This window comes from Nomascus leucogenys, chromosome 4, assembly GCF_006542625.1.
Source record: "Nomascus leucogenys isolate Asia chromosome 4, Asia_NLE_v1, whole genome shotgun sequence".
Taxonomy (NCBI): domain Eukaryota; kingdom Metazoa; phylum Chordata; class Mammalia; order Primates; family Hylobatidae; genus Nomascus; species Nomascus leucogenys.
In genome coordinates, this window is record NC_044384.1 from 64,410,870 (window position 1) to 64,423,138 (window position 12,269).

General features: G+C 37.1%; 1 protein-coding gene across 23 annotated transcripts in view; it reads right to left on the minus strand.

Annotated features, from left to right (window-relative positions):
* Positions 1-12,269, minus strand: part of EPB41L3 (erythrocyte membrane protein band 4.1 like 3) — a 240,164-nt gene that overhangs the window by 40,483 nt on the left and 187,412 nt on the right. For all 23 annotated transcript variants that reach the window (XM_030810711.1, XM_030810709.1, XM_030810705.1 and 20 more), the window contains 4 exons: positions 11,468-11,510; positions 5,994-6,069; positions 1,862-2,080; positions 1,428-1,515 (listed from right to left, as the gene is read on the minus strand). In XM_030810711.1, coding sequence (XP_030666571.1) covers positions 1,428-1,515; positions 1,862-2,080; positions 5,994-6,069; positions 11,468-11,510 — 426 coding nt within the window. The remainder of the gene's footprint in view (positions 1-1,427; positions 1,516-1,861; positions 2,081-5,993; positions 6,070-11,467; positions 11,511-12,269) is intronic.

Genomic DNA, 12,269 nt, shown 5'->3' on the forward strand with positions numbered 1-12,269 from the left:
GTCGCAGAGATTTTGCTAGCGCCCAGGCCTTGGAGAGCTCATCCGGCGTGACATGCAGAGTGATCCGCGGCAAAACCAATCAAACCTGCACAGATTCAAGGGCCACTATTCTCCTCCCCAAATCCCTGTGGATTAGTCTGCTCTCCAAAAGCTAACCAAAGTGCAGCCCAACTGCCGGTATCAACAGAACCTACAGATCACAGAGCTCCCTGCAATGGGTCGGCAGGGGTGCTGAGGTGTTTGCTTTAACAGAGCCAGCTGAAATTCTCTTCATTTCCAGGCCCTAAACCCGATTGTTTAAGACACTCGTTGGCCTGGAAACCTGTAACCGCACGTTCTGTGAGTCTCAGACCATGAAATCGGTGACTAACTCTGTCCATCAAAGTCAAACACACATCCCTAAACAGGAACAATGTCATCCTGTTGGACCCAATCAGAAGAAACAACCTCTGACATTTAACATTGACCTTTTTAACACTGCTAATGCATCAGAATCCAAACCTAGGATCCTAACACATTTTATATGTTTTGCTAATAAAAGTTTTCATAAAAGCTTCCTTGTATTTCCACAGGACTTTTATTCTGGGCTGTTTAAAGAGACTAGTAGTCCTAGCTTCATTCTACCACTACTGAAAACTATGAAGATTCCAGAAAAAGCATGACACGGAGTCAAAGCTGCTCTGTGTATCCTCACAACTGTAACCCTCCTACAGTCTCAACCCAAATTCTTTCTTCCCAAGACTCCGTTCCCAAGATACACCTTTAACATTTCATCGATCACCAGTCAACAAAGCAAACCTTAGCCTAGGTGAACTTTAAAACAACAACCTTATTTCAGAGTTCTGATTATTTGTCAGAGTGCCTAAACTTTAGACTTCTTAAATTCAATATGAATTTACTGACTGCCTGGTAAGTAACCAGGTAGGGCCACAGACTGTCTGGCACTTAATGAATGTGACGCTTGAGTCTTGGACAATCGGCTAAGTTTGGACAGATAGGAAAGAGGAGGATAGTCCAGAGACGGACATAGGGAAAGCGTAGAAACAGAGTCTGATGGGAGCGAAGGTTATGTGACAGCACAGAGTGGGAAATACGACTGTGATGGGGAGGCAGAGTGAACTAAAAGTCTGTTATGTCAAGGTAGGTTTCTAACTGCATCAAAAGGCAATCAGAGGCTTTGCCTATCACGGGCTTTCAGAAGGCTGTGACCAGGAGTAATGCAAGTTTGAGACGCAAAGAGCAAACCCCTCAGTAAATATCAGAAAGCTACATTTGTTGTATCGTTGAGTAGGGCTTAAAAGACAGAGATTTGAATTCTCAAAGGTTTCACTTACATTAACTGAAGTAAAAATCACCAGCTTACGGTAATAACAATATCAAGTTACATAACATTAAATAGAAAGTTTAGGGTTTAAAAAAATGCATACCTTAGCATGATGTAAATCTACCCCATACATGGATAATTTTTTGGCATTTTCCAAGAAATGCATCTCTGCTTCTGCTGGCGTCATTCCTCTGATGAGAAGAAAAATATGTTACAATGATGCTTTTCCCTTCCCTGGTAGGCTGCAACATTTCCCACTTAGCTCCATGCTATCTCATAAGAAGTCCTATGGAGGCACCAGCAGATACATGAGAAAAGAATAACAAGAAAAAGGGCTTTGCAAGAAAGCACTACAAATGAACACCTGGATGCTCTGAGTGAGGGCTTGCCCATCTCAGAATTTTACCATGCATGGACCCACACTATGCTCAAGTCTTGCCGTTAATGGACTGAAATCAGTATTGGGAAGAGGTGGGCTGTGTGCGGGACACTCTCCCATCAAGGCACAACTTAAATGAACACGCTTCTGCCTCTAACCTGTGGCTCTTGTGCAGCTCGATCACTTTGTCTTCCAGTTCTTTAGTATGGTTTGGTGCAAAGCGGAACTCACTAATGTAATCGCTCCCACATTCGTCTGGGTCATAGTCTCCGAGCTCTGACTGGACAGTGTAGGAGCCCAGCAAGGCAAGGGTAACGAAGGAGCAGGGCAGCCTTCCGGACACGATGTCATCTCGCAACTGCAAGCAGAGGTAGTACCTTCCAGCAACCAAAAACACAACACAACGAAGGCAGCATGAGGATACAGGAAAAGGAGGTCGCTTGGTAAAAATCGTGGGTAAATAATTTCTCCCTGTAGAACAACCTCTCTAGGATAAATTTTCTAGCGTCTATATATTTTGATATTTACTTCATACATATTTGTTCTAGATAGAAGAGAAAAATACTTGGTTACAAAAGACAGTATTTAAAGGCATTTAGAAGCAAGTTGATGTTCATAACAGGGTTTTATTAATAAAGCACAGTCTAAAAGAAACTTCAAGACATATTCTTCTAACATCTTTTAAAATAACTTTTAAAGTCAAATGAACAGTCCCCAACACAGTTCCTGAAATCCTTGGGTGGGGGAATTATAATGTAAAAATGTTCTTAAATACAGTTATGTGCCACAAAACGATGTTGCAGTCAATGATGGACCACATATAAGATGGTGGCCCCATGAGATTATAATGGAGCTAAAAAATTCCTATTGCTTAGTGACATCATAGCTATCTTAATATCATAGCCTAAGACATTACTCACACCTTGTGGTGGTGCTGGTGTAAACAAACCTACTTGTATAAAAGACTAGCACATACAATCATGTGCAGAACTTAATACTTGATAAGGATAACAAGTGACTACGTTACTAGTTTATGTATTCACTATGCTATACTTTTTGTCATTATTTTAGAGTGTACTCCTTCTATTTGTAAAAATAAAAAGTTAACTGTAAAACAGCCTCTGGCAGGTGCTTCAGGAGGTATCAGAAGAAGACACTGTTATCCTAGGAGATGACAGCTTCATGTGTGTTACTGTCCCTGAAGACCTTCCAGTGGGATAGGATGTGTAGGTGGTGACAGTGATACTGATGATCTTGACCCTGTGTAGGCCTAGGCTAATAATATATGTTTTTATGTCTTAAGTTTTCAACAAAAGAGTTTTAAAAGTAAAAACAAATTATAAATTTTAAAAATATAAGAAACCTCACAGAGTAAGGATATAAAGAAAGAAAAAATTTTTGTGCAGCTGTATGATGTGTGTTTCAAGCTAAGTGTTACAAGACTCAAAAAGTTTAAAAAGTAAAAAAATTACAGTAAGCTAAGGTTAATTTATTATTGAAGAAAGAAATTTTTAAAAATAAATTTAATGTGGCCTAAGTATACAGTGTTTATAAAGCCCACAGTAGTGTACAGTAATGTCCTGGGCCTTCCCATTCACTCCTCACTCACTCACTGACTCACTCAGAGTAACTTCCAGTCCTGCACACTCCCTTCATGGTAAGTGGCCTATACAGGTGTACCATTAAGAAAAATCTTTTATATTGTATTTTTATTGTACGTTTTCTATGTTTAGATACACAAATACTTACCATTGTGTTATAATTTCCCACAGTATTCAGTACAGTCACATGCTCTACAGGTTTCTAGCCTTGGAGCAATGGGCTTTATCATAGAGCCTAGATGACTAGTAGGCTCTACCATTTAGCTTTGTGCAAGTCCACTCTTAAGATGTTCACACAACAACAAAATCAACTAAAGATGCATTTCTCAGAATACATCCCCACTGTTAAGCGACATGACTGTGTGATTATTAGGCCCCAATTAGCCTGATGGAAGTATTTTGATATTAAGGTGACAGGTCTTACTATACGAGCAAAACAGATTTCAGGTAACTCAATAGCTATGTCATTATAAACTTCACTCTCAATTTCCTGCATTCTTAATGAGGTAGTCTCTTTATAATAACACAATTTCTCCTGTTTTCAGTTCTCATTTTTAAAATTTAGATAGCTTCTTAAAATCTATCTAAGATACAAAGAATTCCTACCTTAAAATTCGAGAATCTTATCACCATAAATAAATAGTTTTAAACAGGAGAAATTAACATTTTCCATATAATTTTGCCATATCATAAAAATATGACCTACATAAAAATATGTTGATTTGTCTTCTCTGTTATTTTGCTTTTAAGACTTACAGATAAATTACTAACTGCCAAAGACCTCAAGGTAAGTGTTAACATTGATGAGTTTTAATAATCCCAAGCACAGCCTAGCATATGGATAGAACAAAGCACATCTGGTACCTTGTATGTAAGAAATGAACTGTCCATCTATGGAAGCAGAGGACTATGATAAAGTTTAAAGGTCCCCTCTAAATATGATATTAGGCTAGTGACATAAATCCATGTAATTATGACAGAAAAATCCTTAAACATTTAACAGGCTTGGCTCTACAAATATTACATGAGTCAACAGAAAGAAACCATGCACTATATTTTCTTTTCTTTTTTTTTTTTTTTGAGACAGAGTCTCACTCTGTTGCCTGGGCTGGAGCGCAGTGGCGTGATCTCATCTCACTGCAAGCTCCGCCTCCCAGGTTCATGCCATTCTCCTGCCTCAGCCTCCCGAGTAGCTGGGACTTCAGGCACCCGCCACAATGCCCGGCTAATTTTTTGTATTTTTAGTGGAGACGGGGTTTCACCATGTTAGCCAGGATGGTCTCGATCTCCTGACCTCATGATCCGCCTGCCTAGGCCTCCCAAAGTGCTGGGATTACAGGTGTGAGCAAGCGCACCCGGCCCACCATGCACTACATTTTCAAATCCAGGTATATATGGGCTCTACAACCACAGATTAGCCAAAATAAAAAAAGTTCTTCAATAGCAACTAAAAAGTATCTTTAAATAAGAAATTATAACTTTTCTCTGATTTATTGCAAATATAAAAAATCCTCTGGAACTAATTTTTACCCTTCTCTTAATATGTCTGGTGAAATTATTTTTAACTGTAGCAAGTGATTGAAGTTGTTTTGGGTAATTTCCCTTTTCTGTAAAGCCCTCCAAAAAGAGTGCAAAGCTTACACAGAAAATTCTGCATACACTGCACAAAATTGCTTTGACTGGTCATAAACTTACTACCGAGCTGAGCAAGAGAGTAGGGGTTCTAAGGTGAATGGAGAGAAGCCTAGAAGGTCAGAGCACACCAGAACGATGAACTGAGTGTCTGTGTCTCCTCCCCTCCAAATCCATATGTTCGAATCCTACCCTCAAGGTGATGGGATCACAAGGTGGGGGGCTCTGGGAAGTGATTAGAGTGGAGCCCTCATGAATGGGATTAGTGCCCTTATAAAAAAGGCTGGAGAGACAGAGACTCCCTTACCCTTTCACCACATGAGGACACAGTAAGAAGTCAGCATCCTGCAACCCGGAAGCAGATCCTCACCAGGACCTGACCTGCGGGCACCCTGATCTCAAACTTCTAGTCTCCAGAATGGTGAGAAATAAGTTTCTGTTGTTTATCAATCAACCACCCACTTTATAGTATTTTGTTATAGCAGCCCAGACTAAGACATCCAGTACAGCTTTATAATGAGATCCCCTTCCACACTCAAAGCTGTTACCAAACTGAAATATTTTCATGTTTTGATTTCTTAATATCTTCTTTCTAGAAAACAAATTAATCATTTTCTTTGTATATACAGGACATAGAAAGTAAACACTTAAATTTATGTGTGTGTGTATGTATTGGTTATATAAAAAGCACAAGTATCCAAGGACATTTTTACTCTAAGTATTAAAGCAGAAAAACTAAGAGCTGCTATATCATACAAGGCTGAATCCCATCCAATTTGACTATGGTAGGTGGACGACAGTATCTCAGTTCTGCATGTTTTCCCACCAGGTCAAGCAGAGGGAATATCAGCCTGGCACCAAAGATTCAACAGTGAAAAAATAGGATTTGGCAAATCTTCTCATCAGATGTTTGCTCTCGTTCATTTGCCTTTTGTTTGCCATTTGAGCGTGGATGATTGTAAGGCTACCAGATGTAAGCACACTCCTTTCCAGAGCATTTAAGAGAAGTACAACTCTCCCAATATGCTTGTCTTTTGCATAGCCAACTTTCAAATACCTGGTGATATCTTCAGATAGCTGGGCAGGGTCTGGTGGATAAAATTTCACATTAAATGAAAAGTGCCAAGCACCACCTGCAAGGACGGAAAAAAATTAGAGTAAAACCTTGAGAAATTCTTATGACTCTAATTGATGGCCAGAACTGCCTTAACTCCAAGCATTAACACCCAGGCAACTTTTGACCATTAATGGAAAACTGGGAAACCTCAGTCATATGAAATTTACAGGTAAGTCTGAAACCTCATCTAATTTCTAATCTTCTCCCCAATCCAATACTTTATTGGTACTTTTAACTAGTATGGAAACTGATCAAACTTCCTACCCTTTTCAGAATCAAAGGTAAGCACTTGGAAGACGGAAAAAACGAATGACACGAATAATCTTCAATCAGATAAGTCTGGGAGTGGCTGGATTTATTGCTGCGAATTTCTGGATAGCTCACAGACCAACACTACAATCATAATTCCCATTTTCTTTGTCCTTTCTGCTCTGTTATTACAGGTCATATCCAATTATAATAAATGTCAAGGGACTATTCAACATACATTTATTTTATGGGAAAGGTTTGTTGCAGTGAACAGTGTTCTAGTAAGTAGGCTGCTCTGTGGGCTGTTGAAAATTATTTTCTTGCTCAGGGAAATTTTTGATGAAATAGGTACTTGAATGTATTTTCTGCATATTGCCAAATTTTGCACCTGCACCTCCTTAGCCTGAGACTTAGCCAGATCCTCTTTATGCTTTGCAATCTTTATCCTGTGGCCTCTACTCAAGGCCTCTCCAGCACTGAAAGGGGTCAACCAGGAGTCAGCTCACAAGTATCTACTCTCTGATTGTCAACACATATCCTTGAAACATTATGAAGCCTTAACTAAGCTCCACATCTCATTAATACTATCTCTAATTGTATACGGTTTATCAATATAAATATGGAAAATACCCTTTTCTTTTTTTCCACATTTACTATGTGATCATTACTTTAACTTGTATTCACTCTGTTCTTCTGGCCTTTAAATGCAGTAACTTACCAAAGTCTGGGTATCTCTTCTCTGTGGTGCTGTTTATATTTGTTCCCTCTACCCAAGAGGTACACTAGAGCCTATGTCCTGCTTGTATTTTGAATGGTTTACTGAAAAATTCCTCTCAGTCCCCCAGGCTTCCACCCTGGAGGCCTTTCACCCATGCCTTACCCAGTGGCCACCGACTTGCCCTTACTCTAGGATTCTGACTTCACAGTCCACCCCTTATGCTTCCAATACTCTCCCAAGACTCCAAATCTCCCTGTCTCTCCATTAAATGACTTCTGGAAACTCCATTGCTCCATGAGCCCTTCCCAAACATTCAGAAGAAGGTACAGTACTGTATTTCCTAGCTCCTTTCTCAGCACTGTTCTCTTGCATCTGAGGCAATACTTAGCTTCATCAGTTTCTTACATTCTGTCATAAATGACATAGATCCATGTATTAGTTATAGTTAATTCTTAACACTACCATTGACATCACATTTAAGATTCCACATGGCAGGAACTCTACCTGAGGTGCCCTATAAAGAATTTAGCATAGGACCAGGCATTATTGGGAACTTAATACCATTTTTAAACCATTCAAAATATATTTGTCAGTCAAATACATTTTAGTAATAGTTTCTCCCACTGTTCTCAAAAAAGTCCTTTTGTTTTTCCAAAAATAGTCTGATTTGGTTTTATTTTCTTATTGATTCCTATTCACTTCCTATTAAAATAGATCCCTTCAACGCTTGCCAGTGGTAGGGTTCACAATGAGAGCTGGCTTTCCCCCAAGCAAGTGGAATTAAAACTAATGGATTAGTTATGGGAAATGGATTTATTGCTCTTTTATAATTTTTATTCACTTCAAAGCAGGCCTTGAATCCAATGAATAGTTTAGCAATGTAATTATACAATCTTATAATAAATATCCAAGTTAGACACTAATAAGTAATAAAAAATATAGAAAAGACATTTAATGTAAAAATCCTCATTCTAGGAAAGCAAGTTTCAACCTATAGTGAGCTGAAGAAATACCTGAGGTACTTGTTTAAAATGTCAATTCCCAGGCTCCACCCCAGAGATTTTTATTCCAGAGATTTGGAATATGGCCTAGGAATCGATGGCTTTAATAAGCTTCCTTATGGTTCTAGTAATAAAAATGGGCTTTGGAGCCACACTTTGAAAATCACTACTACTACTAAGGAATCTACTTCCCTAAGGTTGTAACACACAAAAAATACATCTTTCAGGACAGTATTTTGAAACAATGGAAAAGTGTACAGAAACTATAATATAATCTACACCCCAATCAAGAAAAAAAAAGTCCAGTTAAATGGGGCATAAAACTGGAAATTAATGAGAGGCAGATTAAAGCTCAAATACATATCCCCATAAAGAACGTGACAGAAACAAATCCACTGAGAAGGAAGTGCTTATGCAATAAATAAGTTTGCAACTCTATATCTGCTCAAATGAGGGCCCTAGTTAGAAAGAGGAAATGAAACAGCTTGAACACATTAAAATGAATATTTCTATAATGCTGATGTGGAATTTTAAGTTACAAATTTATGATAAATAGAAAATTATAACACTGATGATAGCTCATTCTTATGAAAAATTTGTTAGTCTTTTATGCCAGACAAATCTTAAAATTTCTAATATACTGCATTTATATCATAAAAGTATGATATATGCTCTATGTCACAAAATTACTATATCATAAACATACTTAAAATCACAAAATATAGTCTATTTAGAAATTTTAAGATCCTGCATGCTTAAAAGATGACTGGAATAAGAATTTTTTTTCGTAAGAACTCTTCAGTTTCAAACTTTTGTTTTTTAGAAGCAGGGTCTCACTCTGACACCCAGACTGGAGTGCAGTGGCACAATCACAGCTCACTGCAGCCTTGAACTCCTGGGCTCAAGTGATCCAATCCCCTCAGCCTCCCCAGTAGCCAGGACTAACTAACTACAGGCATGTATCTCTGCGCTCAGCTAATTAAAACAATTTTTTTAAAAAAATAGAAACAGGGTCTCACTATGTTGCCCAGGCTGGTCTTGAACTTCTGGCCTCAAGTGGTCCTCCTGTCTTGGCCTCCCAAAGAACTGGGATTACAGGCATGAAGTTTTAGAATTTTCTTTTTATCATAAATTTGGACTTCAGATATTTGTTAGCTTGGTTTCCATTTTCTTAGAGATCTCATTCTAAAGGAATACTGTGAGCCCACAGCATAAAAGGCATGGAAACATCCTTTTATCATTTATATTTTGGAAGTGGAGATGATGGTACAATAATTACATTAGATAAGGTAATACTTCTCTGCCTTGGTTGAACGTAAAATTTTGTGGCAAGAGGGCATTTTAGTGGATGGGAAACAACAAAGAATACAGGTAAAAATATCAAATTCCATTTTTAAAGAAATTCCAATTTTCCTCGTCTCCTTAATCTGCAAGACTGTCAGTTTTCTTTATGGCAAAGTCATATACACTGCCTAATCTGCATGATAAAAAAATCCTTCAAAACTCTTGTTTTGATTGTCTTGTCCCTTTAGCTTTCTTCTCTTTGAGAGGATGGTAGAAGACAGTATAAATGGGAAGTTAAAGAAAAAATGAATCCTATTAATAATAAAAAAGAAAATTAGTTTATACAGCCTTTCCTGTCATGGTATTAGGACTTATCATTGAACATTTTATATATTTTCAAAGTGCTTTTCAATTATTAATCAGCTCAGTATTCCATTAATTAGATGAATAAGAGAACTTTATGCACACAAAATGTTATGATATATGTTCAGCATGTCTACTTTAATAACTTTAATACTCCTTAGAAAAATATTTATCTTAATTTTTTTCTTAGGATTCCTCAGAACAAAAAATAAGTAGTGTTTTCACCTATTTATCACAACTACAGCTATCCCTGACTTCCATCTCAATTAACTGTTTCTATTAACCTAATTTGTTATCAAGTTTCTGGTTAGTGGATACATCAAATTTCCCTCAAACATATGGTAAAGATGTCATAATTGTATAAATAATCACCTGACTCTCTTATATCTAGAAGTACGGTTATACTTTTGTCTTTCTGGGATGTTACCTAGTATTGAAACATTTCCAAACTGCTAATTATGTTTTATTGGTACTGGGGGTATTATTTTGATAGCTCAGGACTTTCAAAGGCACTAAGAAGTATTTGCTTGCTCTTTTAATAGTAAACTGTTTAAAAGTTTTACTTATTAAAATGGGAATGATGTTCTTATTAATAAACTGCTCTTAAATGTATTCTTTAACTAGAATTAGTTGTTTGGAAGAATTTAGACTTTACTGACAAAAATATGAATAAGAACTTAGTTATTTTAAATTAGTATCCATGTTTGTGGCAAAAGTAAGAGCTATAGCAAAGGGTAAAAAAATTTTAAAAACTCCTCCTTCTCAACCCCTACATTGGATGATACTTCTGGAGTAATTACTATTAAAATCTTCCTGCCTTCCAAAAGTTTTCCATGCATCTATACAGACATAATTTTTTAAAAACAAATGTGATTATGCTATAGATAATATTTTGCAAACTGATTTTCACTAAGGAGAGCTAAGACGTATTTATATGGCTATTCCATGATTGACTTAATAATTTCTTTATACATGGACAATTAAGGTGCTTCTAGTTTTCTGCTACTGTAAATAGTAATATAATGAACCTTCATTTGCTATACAAATGCACATTTTCCTCCTTAATAGATATGCTGAATAAATTTCCACAAGTGAAACTAAGGGTCAAAGAGTAAGTACAGCTTAAATTTTAATAAATATTGACAATTGCCCTCTGAAATGATTGAACCAACTTATTCTACCAATTGAGTAAATAAGTGCTATAGTTTATTATTAAACCCTAATTCTTTGTTAATCTGAATAGGTGAAAAATGTGTCATTTTAATTTGCATTTAATCATTAGTAAAATTTAGCAACTGTTTAATACTTATTAGCTACTTGTATTTTAAATTTGTGACTTGTTCATGCAATTGTTTGGTCCATTAAAATATGTATTTTTCAAATTGCCTTCAGGGGACCAGGAAAAGAGGTTGTTACCAGACAGTAAACTTCAGTTTGACTTATTTCTTTTCAAAGCTATGAAATGATTATGACTTTCATCTGGCCTTTCATACTTTTGTGACTGTTGGAACATTAATAATTCAGTTTGGAAGTTTTAAATGGTTAATTGCCAATTCTAACATCAGTTGATTAAATCATATACTTGACATCTATTCATAGGCAGAGAAACAGGCCAAGCATCGCAGTCCCTTTAACTCCAAGCTGTGACAACTACGAAATGAATATTATCGTAATTACCAGATCAAATCTGAGACAAGAAAAGTTTGTATTCACACTAGCCACTTAGGTATGGGCTAGCAATACAACTTGCTCTCTGAAAACCTTCACATTTCCACAAAAAATAATCCAAAAGAACTTACTTCGAACCTGTTTTTTTATTTCCTTAGCAGGGTCCAACCAATTCTGAAAAGGAAATGACATTTTGAATTTGAATCAGAGGAGAATAAAAATGACTTAATGTTGATTAGGTACAGACTCTCCCTAAACGCGGTGAGGCGTCAGTGGTCGTGGGAAGGCTTCCCTCACTGTGGTCCTTCCCCCATATCTGGTGCCCCTCTGCCAAGCCCTCCAAGGGCCCAGGCACTGGTCTAATGAGAAAATGCACATGTATGCAGTTTGGGCCTGACAAAAGTCTTTTTCTTTTATAACCATTGCCTTCAGGTATTCGAGCTAGCACAGAAAAAGAGGGGAAAAGACAGAAGATTCTATGTTCAAACAAGTTACTAGGATAAATTAAAAATATACGTAACTGGATACACTGATGTCCTAGCCATTCAGTTCCACATTAGAGACTTCTGCAATAAAGGATCCTTAGGCATCTACCTAGGAAGCTTCCCTAACAAATCAACAGTTGCCTGTGATTTCTGATTTTCCTCATTGGTAAAGTCAGATGTTTAATAATGAAGTGAGGCATTGTCTGGAGAATTCAGGAGGTATTAAGGATGATTTGTGGCACAACATCAAAAGGAGTAACAACTATGAGCAAAATTTCTGACTCAGCTTCCAGTGTCAATGCAATGGAAACCATTTCCTTTTCTGTATTTCTCAGGTAGTTGTGTGGATTAAGGAGATACAGCCCTGAACAGAGTCTACAGAGGTATTGCATTAAACATAAAACATCTACTAAACACATTAGACAAGTGTCAGGTCAGCACACAATCC